Source organism: Peromyscus eremicus, chromosome 5, assembly GCF_949786415.1.
Source record: "Peromyscus eremicus chromosome 5, PerEre_H2_v1, whole genome shotgun sequence".
Classification (NCBI taxonomy): Eukaryota; Metazoa; Chordata; class Mammalia; order Rodentia; family Cricetidae; genus Peromyscus; species Peromyscus eremicus.
The window spans coordinates 57,366,320-57,382,664 of record NC_081420.1 but is presented as its reverse complement, the minus strand read 5'-3'; the positions used below and the strand labels follow the sequence as shown (position 1 = coordinate 57,382,664).

The 16,345-nt window shown below is 43.2% G+C and overlaps 1 protein-coding gene across 1 annotated transcript in view; it reads right to left on the bottom strand.

Moving 5' to 3' along the window:
• The window catches only part of Itih2 (inter-alpha-trypsin inhibitor heavy chain 2), a 38,802-nt gene that overhangs the window by 4,817 nt on the left and 17,640 nt on the right, over positions 1-16,345 (bottom strand). The window contains exons 10-16 of the mRNA XM_059262426.1: positions 14,847-15,015; positions 13,871-13,996; positions 11,110-11,291; positions 9,528-9,713; positions 8,771-8,910; positions 6,331-6,500; positions 3,992-4,129 (exon numbers count right to left, since the gene is read on the bottom strand). Of these exons, the coding sequence (XP_059118409.1) occupies positions 3,992-4,129; positions 6,331-6,500; positions 8,771-8,910; positions 9,528-9,713; positions 11,110-11,291; positions 13,871-13,996; positions 14,847-15,015 (1,111 nt within the window). The remainder of the gene's footprint in view (positions 1-3,991; positions 4,130-6,330; positions 6,501-8,770; positions 8,911-9,527; positions 9,714-11,109; positions 11,292-13,870; positions 13,997-14,846; positions 15,016-16,345) is intronic.

Genomic DNA, 16,345 nt, shown 5'->3' with positions numbered 1-16,345 from the left:
CAGTCAACAATATCCACTCAGTCCTGCCAAATGGAGTGATGTGTTTCTAGGCAAATGGAGTGAAACCCATGCTTAAGCTAGTCAGTGTGGCTTTAATTTTTGGTAGGGTTGGAAATATGTTGAAGATCTCCATGGCAACTTTATACATTGTAGATGAATTTCTAAATGATCTTTTTAAATAAAAAACATGGAGCCAAATATATGGGTGAAAGCCTTATACCAGGGAAATAGGGAAAGCCACCAGCCAACTCTACCTCACCAACTCTGCGGCTTCCAAATGCCGAGACTTCCTGTTTCCCATGCCTATGTGCCTTGCAATTCTGCCATCTGATTTGCTCTCTCCATTCAACTTCATCACTTCCTCTTCCTACCCAGCTCTGTCAATTCCTGTCTGTCTATACAGACCTCCAGACCTCCGTGGTTAACTAGTTTTGGAATTTAAGGCGTGTGCCACCACACTTGGCTCTGTTTCCAGTGTGGCCTTGAACACACAGAGATCCTGCCTGCCAAGTGATAGGATTAAGGGCATGTGCTACCATTGCCTGACTTCTTTGTTTACTTAAAATGGCTTGCTTTTTCCTCTGATCTCCAGGCACACTTTATTTATTAAAGCACAAATAAAACATCACCACAATACATTCTTGGGATTCTAAAGTTTATGGGCCAAACACTAGCTAGACTTTGTTGAATGTCTGTCTACTTATAAGAATCTTGCTTTATATAACTACTCTATAGCCATTACCCCATATTGCAGGTGGGATAATTGAGACCAGAGATGTTCCAGTGTATGGCTCATGGTCACGTGGGAAGAGTTTGACCCCAGGATGGTCTGATTCAAGGCCAGCCTTTTTATTGAATCAAACAGCAGACTAGAAATGTGGAAGAAGCTTTGTAGTCCTCCTGGGAAGATCATTTTGAAATAGGCTGTCTTGTCCTTGTTGCTGCAAAAGCTTTATTCTACACAGTAACTGTGTGCATGGCTCACATGCTGGACATCATAGTATGTCCTGTTCTTGGGAGCCATTTACTGTACAAGTCCTGCACACTAACTAGTCTTCCACATAGGGTCCCTACTCAGGAATGTGGCTATAAGGAGCATCATCATCAACAAAACAGAAATAGCAAATCATTTGGGGCCACAAATAATACTGTGGTGATATTTTAATTGTGCTGAAATGTGGTTTTATTTGTATGTTAATAAATAAAGTTTGCCTGGAGATCAGAGGTCACATAGTGAGGTCACATAGTGAGCCATAAGCAGAAATCCAGCGGTGGTAGCATACGCCCTTAATCCAATCACATGACAGGCAGAGTCTCTGTGTGGTCAAGAACACAGCCAAGCATGGTGACATGAGCCTTTAATCCCAGTACCAACCATAGAGACCTGGAGGTCTGTATAGACAGGCAGTGACAAGGAAGTCATGTGGCTGGGCTTAAAGCCAATGAGAAGGTAGAACAGGAAAGCAATAAAAGCACAGGTTCGGCAGGAAGAAGGTCTCTCATGTGGGAAACTAGGGCTTGGTGGTAAGCTAAAGGGTAGTCAGTGGCTCTTCGCTAATTCTCTGATCTCTTCGGCTATTAGCCCTGCATTTGGCTCTGTGTTTCTTATTTACTAAGACTGTTTAGAATTTCGTCTACATAATACTTTCAGGAAGTGAAATATATGAATACTGCAGGAAGTGAGACAAAGCCACTTAACATGTTTACCCTAAGTCCTCACTGAGTCCTTATCACAAAAGGATGCTTGGTGTGTGTAGAAAAACAATCAGTCTCTCTCTTTTTCCGTCCCTCCCTCCCTCCCTTCTTTTTCCCTCTCTCCCCCCTCTCTTTTCTGTACTGTGACATGAAACCTAGGACTTTGAATGTACTAGGCACATGCCCTCTCACTGAGTGACACCCTCAGCCATTCTTCTGTGAGATGAGGATTGCTCTGTGGCCCGTGTTCACCTCAAACTCAAGGTTCTTCTGCCTTCACCTTGAGTGCTGGGATGAGAGGTGCCACCCACCCAGTCTGGAGTTAATGGTTTTAATCATTTCATTTTACTTTAGTTTTATTTATTGTTCTTTGAGACAGGGTTTCCTTGGATAGCCCATGTTGGCCTTACACCTGTGATCTTTCTACCTCAGCTTGGCACTGCCAGCCTATGCCACCATGCTGGCTTAACAGTCTTAAGATGTCAGTCCTGAAGATTATTTTCTTCTTTTTAAAAACTTATTTATTTATTTATTTATTTATTTAGTCTGTGTGTGTGTGTGTGTGTGTGTGTGTGTGTGTGTGTGTACACATATGGGCCTATGTCTAGGTGGAGCATGCATGTGGAAGTCAGATGATAAGTTGGGCTAGTCTCTTCTCTCCTACCATGTGGGTTCCAGGATCAAACTGAGGATATTAGGCTTGTTAGCAAGTGCCTGTATCCTCTGAGCCACCTCACTGGCCCATCTGAAGATTTTTTTGTTTTAAATATGAGAGTCTATTCAAGAGAGCCTAGAGATCTGCACTTGTATTAGCAACAGGAACTAACTAGCCTTTTACTTCCATTTCAAACAACCCATATGCTCCTGGCTGGTGGGACCTTCCCTATGGAGGGTGCAGAAGCACTCTTAGAATGTCCAAAGTTCATCCTCAAAGAGAGAGAAGGATTCAAAGTGCATACAGGCTCCAGGAGCTGCCAGGAAGTAAGTGAAAGTGATAAAGTCAGGGAACCCCGGAAACTGGGGTGGCGGTGGGGGGAAGCCTGGGCAAACCCTCAGCGGCATTTGCTTTCTGTTAACTTTGACAAGCACTAACCACAGAGGTGATACAGCTGTGGAAAATACTCCTGGTGTGTCTGGATCTTGGTGACAACAGTGCCTAGGTTCCTTCTCAGAGATTTGGTGACCTTGCTTGTGGAGGTCACTGACTGCTCCCTGGGACATTCAGAGGTGTCTGATGGGTGACCTTATGATGCCACTCTCTCTGCAGATGATGCTCACACCTCCATTTGCTGAATGTGCGTTTCACAAAGGCCCATGGAATTTAACTGTAGGTTTGTAAACCACAGATTCCTTCATCTCCAATCATCTTTCCCCACACATTAATCACTGTCTCTGCCCTGTAAATATCCTCAAGCCCTAGGGGATGTGGCTTTGAGATCTTTGTCCACTATCTCCACTATCTCCATATTCAGCCACTGAGTGAGTAAACTTTATCTTTTGCAAAGCTGATTGTTTCAGTAATGGGCTGAGTGCATGTAGACAAAGAGCAGTTTCCGTTAACTCGGGGGTGACGAGAGGTGATGCATTTACTCCTACGTTCTCCAGGTGGCGCCTTTGTCTCACATGTTGAGAGGGACTGGGTCAAAAAGGTTGAGGACAGCACCATGGAGCCTCAGTGCCCAAACTCTCCAAGAAATACATGTTATCGGCTTTCAGATGATCACATTTGCTATTTGTGCCTCCCACATGCTGTTATGCAAGAGACAATGATACATCTGGATAAAAAAAAAAATTGACCGTTCAATGATAACATCCACTTACTGAACAACTAGGAAACGCTTAACCAATCAAAGCTGTTTAGTCAATGTGAAACCATGCTCCACCAGTGCATCCCCATGAGCAGAGCATCTCTTTGATTTCAGAGGGTTTACTTCATACAGTTGGAAACAGTGCTGGGTATGGATTTGTCTCCATGCAAATTCATATCCTGAGGCCTACCCCTCAAAATGTGGACAGTCTCTGGACATGGAGCCCTTGGAAGTTCATTAGGTTCCCATGAGGTCAGAGAATGAGACCCTGATGCTAGGGTTAGCGCCCTGAAAAGAGACACCAGAGCACTCCAGTCTCAGTTTTGTAACGGCAGCTGCAGTAAGCCTATTTTATGGAGCTGTTGTCTCTCCATGGAAGGCAACAATTCCTGTAAAAGTCACCTAGTTTCTCAAGACATGGTGATTCTATTAATTTATGGAAATTCACATGGGATTCTGATGGGTTGAGAAGGGAGACATGCTTTTACCTCGAATCACATGTGGAGGGGGAGTGGACTCAAGCGGCTTCGCTCCTACTGCAAGCATGGCCATCACTGGGGTCGGGGATGGACTGGCCCACGATGGGATGGAACCTGAGGAAACCTTGGTGCCATAATACAATGCACCTGTGTAGAAGAACCCACATCCATTAATTCCCAAGATACTCTTCCATAGAAATTGCTCTCAGTTTAAAGAATCTGGGTTTTGCATCCTCTTCCCTCAACCAAAGGTTCTCAGCTAAGGTTTTATCTACCTTAAAATGCAGGTAGATAAACACAGTGCTAGGTATCAAACCCAGGGTCTCAATCATGCAAAGTAAGCACTCTACTTCTGGGCTTTAACCCACAACCTCTTCTTTTTATTCAGAGTCCTCCCTCCTCTTATTCCCTCTGGCATCACACTACAGAAGCCTGTGATCCAATTCTTCTAGTATCTAGGACTCTAAATGGGTCTGCAGTAGAAGGAACTGCTCTGCTAGGCGTAGTGACACATGCCTACAATCCCAGCACTCAGGAAGTGGAGGCAGGGGCACAAGGAGTTCAAGGTTATCTTTGGCTAGATAGAGAGCTATTATCATTGAACCCTCTGGAACAAAATAAAACCTCAGAGGTTCATTGTAGTGTGTGGCAGCCACTCTCGAGACCAGGCAAGACTAGGCATCAAGAAGACAAAGGAGGGAATCTAATCAATTCAATCAGAGGTCCTCTTAGCCTTGGGCATTTCTGGAGACTTCCCATAGGGCATAGACCACAAGGATGATTTTCAAGGCTGTTTCTAGGCCCCCAGTTTCCATATATACTCTTTAAAGAAGTAAGTGTGTGTGCATGTGTGTGTGTGTGTGTGTGTGTGTGTGTGTGTGTGTGTGTAATAGAGGGATATCTGGGTGTGCCTGTCTGTCTGTATATATGCATGTGGGTGCACATATGTGGGGATGTCAGGGATTAACCTTGAATGTTTCTTAGGAGCTGTCCACCTTGTGACTGGAAACAGGGTCTCTCACTGGGACCTGGGGATCAATGATTTAGGCGGAGCTGGCTGGCCGCTAAACTCCAAGAATTCCCTATTCCCTTGCCCCTACCTCGAGGTGCTGGGATTGCAAGCGCATGCCACCACACCCTGATTTTTAGGTGGATGCTGGGTATAGAAATCAGGTCCTTATGCTTGCAAGACAATCATTTTACTGACCCAGCCATTTCCTTAACCTAACTTTCTTTTTTTTTTTTGGTTTTTCGAGACAGGGTTTCTCTGTGTAGCTTTGCGCCTTTCCTGGAACTCACTTGGTAGTCCAGGCTGGCCTCGAACTCACAGAGATCCGCCTGGCTCTGCCTCCCGAGTGCTGGGATTAAAGGCGTGCGCCACCACCGCCCAGCTTAACCTAACTTTCAAAGTAATTCATGCAGTTCCCTGGATTCCCCACTAAAAGTCCCCAGGAACCACAGTACCAGCCAAAATAGTGCAGTGCTAAGAAAAAATGACTCTAGTGACTCAGGAGTAATTTCTTTCTTAAGCAAAATGGTTGCCTATCCTACATTTTCAATTAATTAAAGAAGGGGGTTTGGAGAGATGGCTCAGCGGTTAAGTATGCTTGCTACTCTTACAGAAAACCCGAGTTTGTGGTTCCCAGCACCCAAACTGGCAGTTCACAACTGCGTGTAACTCCAGTGCCAGGGACTTTGATAGCCTCTTCTTCTGGCCAGCATGGACACCAGCACACACGGCATGTACTTACACAGACACATAATAAAAATAAATCTTAAAAAAAGGATTGGAGAAGTACATTGTCAAATGAGAAATCATTAAGGATTTCTTGTTTTGCTCTTTTAGAAAGTTATTTATTTATTCATGTTTTACGTGTGTGAGTGTTTGCCTGCATATATGTCTGTCCATGTGCATGTCTTGCGCCCACATAATCCAGAAGATATTGGATCCCCTTGGACCTGGAGATACAGATGGTTGTGAGCCAACACGTGTGAATCAAACCTTGATCCTCTGGAAATGCAGCCAGTGCTCTTAACTACTGATCCCTCTTTCAAACCCTTCCTTTACTTGGAGAGAGGGTCTTATTATGTAGTCTAGGCCAGTCATGAGACACTAGGCAGCTCAGAGTGGCCTGAGAGATCAAATCCCCCTGCTTTGGCTTTGGGAATGCTGGGACTTCAGGTGTTCACAATATGTCAAACCAAACTGAAGGAACAAGCTTGAGTCCTTACGGGCACGAGCTGGGAGCAAAAGATGGATCAGAGATGGGGACAGAGGCTTTGGGACTTCCACATAAGACAGGAAGACCACTCTGTATTGTTGCCTCACAAGGTCCTAAAGCACTGACCTGAGCAGCAAGAATGGTCCTGGGGTGGGGAGTCGGCCAGCATGCGCTCGTTCCCAGCATCATTCTCAATCACCATGGCAGTGAGCGGAGTCACAATGTGATGGTCGAGAGACATCTGCAAGATTGTTTTCGTGATTTTCCTTTTGATGGCAGCTGTAGGAGCCAGACTTCTGCGTTCAGGAGATAGATTGAATAACATCACTATACACAAGGGTGAACTCAGGCCCCAAATCTCTCCACTTGCCTTTCTGATAAACAGCCAAGGCCTAAAGCACAGGGTAGGGTGCCTAAGGCAAGAGGGTAGGGTGCCTAAGGCAAGAGGCAAACAGAACTAACTGGCTTCAGGAACCCTAATGCTTTATCTAGCTATGTGGTCTCAAGAGAATATTTTAAAAATTACATTTGTTTTATGTGTGTGTGTGTGTGTGTGTGTGTGTGTGTGTGTGTGTGTGCACCACAATGCCTATGTGAAAGTCAGAGAAAGCTTGTGGGAGTTGGTTCTCTTCTCTCATCATGGAGGACTTCAGGATCAAACTCATATTGGCAAGCATGGCCACAAGCACCTTTATCTGCTGAGCCATCTCACTGTCCTCTCAAGGGATTATTTTATCTGTCTATCTATCTATCTATCTATCTATCTATCTATCTATCTATCTATCTATCATCTGTTTATTCAAGACAGCATTTCTCTACGTAACAGCTCTGGCTGTCCTGGAACACATTTTGTAGACCAGGCTGGCCTCGAACTTATAGATATCCACCTGCTTCTGCCTCCTGAATGCTGGTATTAAAGGCATGTGCCACCACTGCCCAGCTTCTTCAAGGGATTAATTTTAAAGGCTTATTTTTTTCAGAGCAGTTTTAGGTTCATAGTGAAATTGAGTAAAAGATACTGAGGGTACTCCATGTCTCCCACCCACCCATAGCCTTCTAGATTACAGAATCTTGTGCCAGAGAGGTACATTTGAGACAACAGATGACCGTGCATTGACATATAGATTAGTAATTTACACCGGGGTTTACTTTTACATCCCATGGATAAAGAGATATAACAGACCTGTCATCACAGAGTCATGTAGATTAGTTCCTCTGCCCTAAAATGCCCTGTGCTCTACCATCACCTAAAATCCTAGCAACTGCTTATCTTTCTACAGGGCTTTAAAAGTCAATATTTAACTTCCAGAGCAACTTCTCTGTGCCTTTAGGTATGGTCAATGTACTTCTGTGCAAGGGGCAGGGATATTTCTTTCTTCAAAGCCACCACTTATACCACATGTATTTTTTTTAATATAATCTTATTGACATCAGAGATTTTCTCTGTGAGTCCAGTTATATAATGGTTACAATTCTTGCAACCTAGTTCAATGACCTTGGTCCATCTTCCCAAGAATCTGATCTGAGAGGTGAAGTGGGAACTTCGCAGTCGTAAGTTCTAGCAAAGATCCCCATAAAACTCTGGTGCCTGCAGGCAAGGCTGCTCTAATGAGAGGGTTTTATGTTAGAGAGTTGACATGCAGCTCAAAGGAGAAGCCAGAGATGGCATAAGTATCAAAGAGCTGTTCCTTGGGCGACACTGGAATCGCACAGTCATACATTTTTCCTTGGACCTGTTTTCAAGAGGAAGTGCAAAAAGACTATTGATGTGTGCAGCAAAATGGCTAAATCTAGCAGGTGTCATGCTGAGTGAAAGTCAAAAAAGGGTCGTGTGGTTATGTGAAATGGACAAAACTAATCAATGGTGACACATGTCAAAAGAGTGGCTTCCCTGGATATAGAAAAAGAGACCCTCTGTAGTCCTATATCTACAGCAGGATGGCCATTACATTGAAAATATATATATATATATATATATATATATATATATATATATATACACACACTTAAAATTAATGCACTCCACACATTCACATATGTTACATTTAAATTTTAAACATTTAGAAATTATGTTCATAGGTGTTTTGTATGCATGTATGTCTCTTTGCACCCCATGAGTGCAGTGGCCACAGACGTCAGAAGAGGGTACTGGATCCCCTGGAACTGTAATTACAGAGAGTTGTGAGCTGTCACGTGGGTGCTGGGCATTGAACCCAGGTCCTCTGGAAGAGCAGCCAGTGCTCTTAACTGCTGAGCCAGCTCTCCAGACCCCATATGTTACATTTTTAATAAAAAGAAAAGAAGTAACTCAGCTTTAGTTAAAGTTCTAGGAACCAGTCAGTAATAAACTCATCCCTCCATTATTCTCAGTTCCAAATACTTCTTGCTTATGACTTCAAATATCCCATCTGCTGTTTTGTTTACAGTATGGAAATTGTACCCAGAACCTCATGTGTGCTAGGCAAAGGCTTTCACACTAAGCTATATTCGTAGCCTTGACTTCAAATATTATAGGTGGACATTTCATGTTTTTAAATCTCCATGGTATACACTCTTCTTGCCTTACCTCTCTGCTAGCAGTTGATTGATCGTGAGATAGGCCCAGAGTTTTTTGGTGAAATCAGGGTCTGCATGCTTGTCTTTTGATAGAAAATCTTCCAAGTCATCCATCTGACTCAGGGTTTCCAAGACCAATTCCGTGTTAGCCTGGATAATGGAAGCATCAGTTGATGGACAGCCAGGGACCAGAATTACAGTTAAATCACCTGCTGTAAATGTACTTTGGGGTTAGGCAAGGAAGAGAGCCTCGACTGGATAGGTTAAGTGCACAAACTCCAGAGACTGGGGTTGGGATCAGGAGAAAAAGTGAGGTTTTATTAGAATGGTTGAAAAGATGATAGGGCTGTGTCATGTCTTCCCTTTCAACTCCTGATTCTGCCCCACACATAAGTGGCTGGGGATGCAGAATGTTAGCTTGTGAACAGAGAGTCGGAGTGTACTAGGGGACCGTTAGAATTGGCTTGTTAACACAGAGACCAAGTGTACTAGGGGACTGTTAGAATTGGCTTGTTAACACAGAGACCAGGTACAGTAGGGGACCGTTAGAATTGGCTTGTTAACACAGAGACCAAGTGTACTAGGGGACTGTTAGAATTGGCTTGTTAACACAGAGACCAGGTACAGTAGGGGACCGTTAGAATTGGCTTGTTAACACAGAGACCAGGTGCAGTAGGGGGACCATTAGGATTGGCTTGTTACCACAGAGACTGGCTGCAGTAAGGGACCAGTTAGAATTTTCGGAATAAGCAGGGAAGCAGAAGTACCGAAGTCGCAGTGATGATGCTCTGAATTTCAGCCACTTTACTTGGATCAAATTTTCCAGCCACCACTATCTCAGAGCCTCCAAAGTAGTTGTGGAAACTGTTTTGAGTGACATCTGTTACTGATGCCTGGGGGTAGTTGAACTGAACATTCCTCAGCAGTGGAGTGGAGACCTGGTTGTAAAATTTCTAGACGTCACAAGAAAGAAAGAAAAAACCACAAACAGTTATTTTTCATACCACTTTGTAGATCTAAAGTATTTTTCCCTGATGTTTCTCACATATGTAGCAGATAACTCTTAATTTATTTGTATGAATCTTTGGGATGATGGACATGCCTGTGGTCATGAACTCTGGGCCATAAGACAAAAACCTGTTGTTAGGAAATCACCTACAATTTAAGAGCCAAGAATTTCTCCCCTTTCTGTTATGATCAGAAATAAAAGCTTGTGGGCATTCATAATACAGTTTATCTGGGTTGAAATAACCTGAATTAGAACCATATCTTCTAGGTGTCCCAAGCTTCCAATGTTGTGCCTGGTGTTAGCATCATTTGGTTTGTCGGTTTAATAAACACAGGAGTCATGAAAGAGGATATAAAGCTAACTGTTTTCTAGTCTGAAGTCAGTCATTCTCTCTCTCTCTCTCTCTCTCTCTCTCTCTCTCTCTCTCTCTCTGATTGATAAATAAATAAAGGCAATTGGTATTGAAAGTGTAAAATCCTAAGTGAAGCTCCCTGGCTTCAGAATGGCCATGCTAACTGAAGAGAGTTCACTGAGAGGAATAGAGTTTAGGATAGGGAATGTATTGAGTAGCTCCCTTAAACTAACAGTGTGAAGGTTTTGTGTGTTAATTAGAATAAAGCGATTTTATTTAAAAATCCAATAAAATAAATAATAGTGTGTGTGCGTGTGTGTGTGTGTGTGTGTGAGAGAGAGAGAGAGAGAGAGAGAGAGAGAGAGAGAGAGAGAGAGAGAGAGAGAGAGGGAGAGGGAGAGAGAGAGAGGGAGAGGGAGAGAGGGAGAGAGAGAGAGAGAAGAGAGAAGAGAGAGAGAGAGAGAGAGAGAGAGAGAGAGAGAGAGAGAGAGAGAGAGAGAGAGACACTTAATATTCTTAATATGTAGCCCCAGCTGGCCGAGAACTTGATATGTTCATAGGCTGGCCTTGAACTCACAGAGAGAGCTACTTGCTTCTACTTTCTGAATGTTGAGATTAAAGGCATTTGCCACCATGCCACCCAACATGTCTCTCTTGTCTAAGGAAGCTTGAAGGGCATAGTTTGACTTGGTTTACATTATAAAAAGGATAAGCAAAATGCCAAGGCAATTCGCAGAGAAGACAGGCGGCCATGATAGTGGGATAGGCAATTGCTCGTGGGACCAGGAGGCTGGCAGAAGATGGAGGTTTGAGAAGGCCCTGGTCTTACTGTTTCCCATGTCACTGCCAGTGCAGAAAGCAGTGATGGGAGAGTGTGAGAAGGCAATGAACAGTTACTGGGATTTGAAGAGCAAATGTGGCTATAGCAAATCTGAGCCAAGTTCATCTGTCTTCCGAGGGAACCGGTTTCGGCAGTGGGATGATCTACCTTGAGCTGAGAGGATGTGTCCCGGTTCCCGTAGATCCGTTGAGCAATACCACGGTTTTCATTGGACAGTCTCTTCAGAAAATCATAGTCGACATCAAATCCTATCCCCAAACTAAACAAGGAGATGTTATCTTGGATGTTCTGCTTCACATTTTTCTGAATTTTGGACAATTTTAGTTCACCTGAAGTTGGTGATGATAGAAAGGCAAGAGGGACCAGTAAGAAGAAGATAATTAGCAAAACTTCTCAAAGCTAAAACTACATTTGCCCTTTGACCCAGGAAGACAAAATTTAGGATATTTTTTAATGGATTCACTCTTTTGTTAAGAACTGAAGTGGGGCAATGATGTCTATCCACATTATTTGGGTATAGTGACATTAGAAACAACTCAAAACAAGTGACCCATAAGGGAACTTGGTTAGATTATGGTGCAACTGGGCAGGGGAAGCCTATACAGCCACTCTGTGCATTCATATTGAGTAATCTCAAAAAGCATTCCAAAGTGTAAGTAGCACATAGTAATTCTGTGTAAATGGGGTTTGTTGGGGCGTCTTGTACACGCACATAACGGATTTCAAGTGTATTCACCCTGTTACCTATTTTTGTCCCTCTCCCGATTCCTGTGTCTTTCTTTCTCCTTCCAGCTTGCTGCTCTTCTACTTTTGTGTTCAAAGACATGGTGTCTTTGTTTGTGAGTGTGAGAGAGTGAGAGGTATATTCACATGTGTGTGCAGGTGCTCACACCTCAGCCATGTATGTGGAACCTAGAGGATGACACTGGGTTCCTTCCTGTATCATTCTCTGCCTTATTGCCTGGAGACTGGGTCTCCCACTGAACTGGAAACTTGCTGCATTGGCTAGGCAGGCTGTCCAGCAAGCTCCTGAGAGCCTCCAGTCTCTGTCCCCACAACGCTGACATTACAGGGATGAAGAGCCGTGTCCAGTTTTTTAAGAGCATGGGTTCTGGAGATTCAAACTCAGGTCTTTATGGTTGTATGGTAAGTACTTACACCCCCAAGGCATTTCCCCAGCCCCATCAAAGGTATTTAAATAAAAATAAACCATTTACTTGCTTTATATATATTAATGGTTTGCCTGCACGCATGAATGTACAATATATGTGTCTACTGACCTTGGAGGTCAGAAGAGGGCACTGGATCCTCTGGAACTGGAGTTAGAGATGGCTGTGGGTGCTGGGAATCAAAGTAAACCTAGGTCTTCCGCTAAAGCAAGTGCTCTTAACCACTGAGCCATCTCTCCAGCTCCTCAGAGGTATTTTTTAAAAAGGCAAAAATCAAAGTAAATGGCTATCTTTATGTATAATGGGGTATCCTTATATATAATGCATGAATGAATTTGTGTGTGTGTATATATATATACACACACACGCACACACACAAATATGTGCATAAAGTAAAACAGGAATGCACTAATGTCTCAGGAAGCTAGTAGCCAGAGACTAACTCCAGTGCAGAAACTGAATGATTAGGAGACAAGAGTAAGAAACAGCATCATTTAAAAAATATGTATTTCCTTTTATTCTTTATGATTTTATTCAAAACTTATATTAAAAAAGCTACACGATATGAATGGAGAAAACGACGGCTCTACCACAAACACATAACAACTGCTCAGGTTGGTCTCAGTACTAATGAAAAGATGGCTCTTCATCCCTCGGAAATCCTGGTTGCTCTTGTGAGCATTGCCCCCCATACCTTCATTTTATTCAGCTGTACAGCACTGGTTAGATACCATCCATGAGTACCTGACAACTCATTCTTGCCATGCCATCTAGCATTCATTATTCCTAATACTTGTCAATATAAAGACACAACTAAGAATAACAGCAGGTAATAGAAACAGGGAGATGCTGAAACCATTTGGTAGATAAGAAAAATGATTTATTGAAAGGTTGTGCAAGCCAGCAGTCATTTCTCCCGTGGCAGCTGGAAGAGGCGTGAAGAACAATAGAGACTACATTCCTGTGGGAACTGAGATAAATACGGGCCATTCACCACTCCCATCTACCATCTTTCCAGACCTAATGTTGAGGAATAAATGCATTTCCCAGCATGCATTAGCAGTTCTCACAATACAGATTAGAGCTCAACCTTAGCTTTCTGAGCCTGTTCTGTGGGGGAGAAGCAGAGGCGTTCAGGAGCAATGCCGCTGGGTGGATTAGCACCTGACCATGTGTGGGAGGCTTTACACCCTGAGGACTTTGTCAGGATTTCACCCCCAGATGCTTCCCCCTTTCTGGTTGGTAACACTGCTGAGATGGTGTCCTAGTCTGTTTTTGCACACCTCTGGATATTTATTTCCCTTGAATTTTGATGCCTTTTATCTTTCATCAGTTCTCATTATGCAAAATCAAATATTCTTGCACAAAGATTTAAAAAGCTTGCTCCTGGGTGCTTCTGGGTCAGGAGACTTCCTTGCAGAGGCAGGGTTTAAAGTGTTTTAGAAATGCAGCCGGGCGGTGGTGGCGCACGCCTTTAATCCCAGCACTCGGGAGGCAGAGCCAGGCGGATCTCTGTGAGTTCAAGGCCAACCTGGGCTACCAAGTGAGTCCCAGGAAAGGCGCAAAGCTACACAGAGAAACCCTGTCTCAAAAAACCAAAAAAAAAAAAACCAAAAAAACAAAAAAAAATGTTTTAGAAATGCACATATACGTCATTACAGTTCCCACAGTAAGCAAATGACATTCTTAAGAAGCAACAGTGAAGACATTTGTCAATAGAAACTGGAAGCAATACTCACCCACGGTTGGATCTCCATCAGAAACCAAAACGATCAGAGAGACTGAGTCGGTGCTCAACAATCCCAAGTTATTGGCTTCATTCAAAATGAAAATTGCTCGCAGGAGTGCCTCATTGATATTTGTGCCTGTTAAAGTAACATAATGCGCACACACACACACACACACACACACACACACGCACACGCACACGCACGCACACACACACACGCACAGACACACACACACACACACAGACACCACAACATGGATTCAGGTTCAATCTGTCTACTAACTACTTATACATAATTTGCTCAATATTAAATTCATTTGATTGCTTTCTAAGTGACAAATTTCTCTATGTCTATCAAGATTTCACAGTGCACTAAATTATTTACTTTAGACTATTCCCTTAAAGATGAATAAGCCCTTTAAGGCACCAGCCTGTCATCTTGTAAAGCAATAAACTTAATCTAAATGACCTTGCTGAGATGCTCTGGAAGGTATTTACTTTTTACACACACATACTTACATTACATACATAGTTAATAAGCAAGCCTAGAATGACTTCATAGTTAACAAGGAAGCTTAGAATTACCTCCTAAACTTTTTTTTGATAAAATGACAGGCTGTTTAAAGACATATTTGAGCTATATTGTGTTCTCTTCTTTCTCCACAAACAGTATTCATTTTTAATCAATAAATGTATTATTTAATGCAGACTACTGCAGACTGGGCAAATATCAGTTTGGTGGAGAATAACAATTTTTGGTTGTTGTTGTCGAAGACAAGGTTTTACTGTATAGTCCAAGTTCAAGGCTGGCCTTGAACTAACGGTTGCCCTGGGGGACACTGAACTTGCAATTCTTCTACGTCAGTCTCCTAAGTGCTAAGATTGGACGACCTATCCCAGCACTCATCAGGGACTATGATTCTCCAGTGAACCTAGACTGAACCTTCTGTAAGCTTCCCTGTAGACTTTAGACCCAACCCACTCACCTCCATTAGGCTGGATTGTCTCAATGTATCTCTTGGCATCTGCAATTTGTGTTTTAGTAGCTGGCACTAAGTCATTTCTCCAAGTTCGAACATTATGGTTGAAATCAACCACAGAGAATTGGTCTTCAGTTCTTAGGTCATCCAATATGGTCCTCATTGCCTCCACGGTCTATTTCAAAAGAGAACCGAGAGAGGGCTCATCACATACACTTCAAGTCGACGGAGGGAGATATTAGGAGTCCTGTCACTGCTCCGCCCATCCTCCAAGTGCTGAGTCCAGCTCAACTTATTAAAGAAAACTTTTGTCAGTCACTGCAGTCAACACAGACCTGTCCCTTATGTTCTAAGCATGTTCTATTGGACTTTGGATACTCGAATTTCCTGTCTTCTAAAATGTACCAGTTTGACTAGTTCTCCTGTAAGATAAGCAATATGAGTTTAGGCCTTCCCTTGGACTTTCTGACACATAGTGGGTACTTCACAGATATTCGCTGAGTGAAGGAAGAAAGGAATGAACAGTGAACAAGCATTTGTTTTAGAATGATGATGTTTAACTGGGGGCAACTATTCCCTCAAGAAACAGAGGGCAATATATGAAGTCACTCTGTGTGTGTGTGTGTGTGTGTGTGTGTGTGTGTGTGTGTGTACATGTGTATGTGTCCATGTGGAGGCCAGAAGTGAAGCTTGGGTGTCATTCCTCAGGTTTGTCATACCTTGGTTTTTGAGACAGGGTCTTTCATTGGCCTTGCTTTTGCTGATTATGCTAGGTTGGTTGGCCTGTGAGACTCAAGAACCTGTCTCCTGAGTGCTGGGGTTATAAACACATGCTACCATGCTCGTATTTTTTTCACATGAATGTTGGAAATCAAACTGAGGTCATTATGGGTACACAGCAGAGATGTTAGCAATTAACCTATCCCTTCAGCCCTGGTGTAATTTTTAACTGTCACAACTGGTGTGGAGGTTGTACTACTGAGATCAGGTGGGCAGAGGCCAAAGGTGCTGTTCAACATTATGAAACGCGCAGGACAGTCTCCTACAGCAAAGAAGAACCACGCCAGATATCAACAGCACATTCTTGGAGGACCTGTAGTGCAGTATAAGCCCAAGTGGGCAGGGATCATCCAAGACACCCACTTCTTTCAGTTTGTTACCGAGTAGCAATCACTTAACGTGGGCAAAAATAGCTTCCAAAGAAGGACTAGTTAGTTGATTGTTCAAATTAGTTGGCTTAATGGGTAAATTAAGAAATTACCTTTGGGCAGTGGTGGCACACACCTTTAATCCCAGCACTCAGGAGGCAGAAACAGACGGATCTCTGAGTTCAAGGCCAGCCTGGTCTATACCACAAGTTCCAGTACAGCCAGGGCTACACAGAGAAACCCAAAAAAACCCCCAACACAAAACAAAACAAACAAATAAAAACCTCATTTGTTGTTTTGAATTTCCCCTATCCTATTATTATAGATAAGGTTACATTGATCTCTGAACTAGAAGAC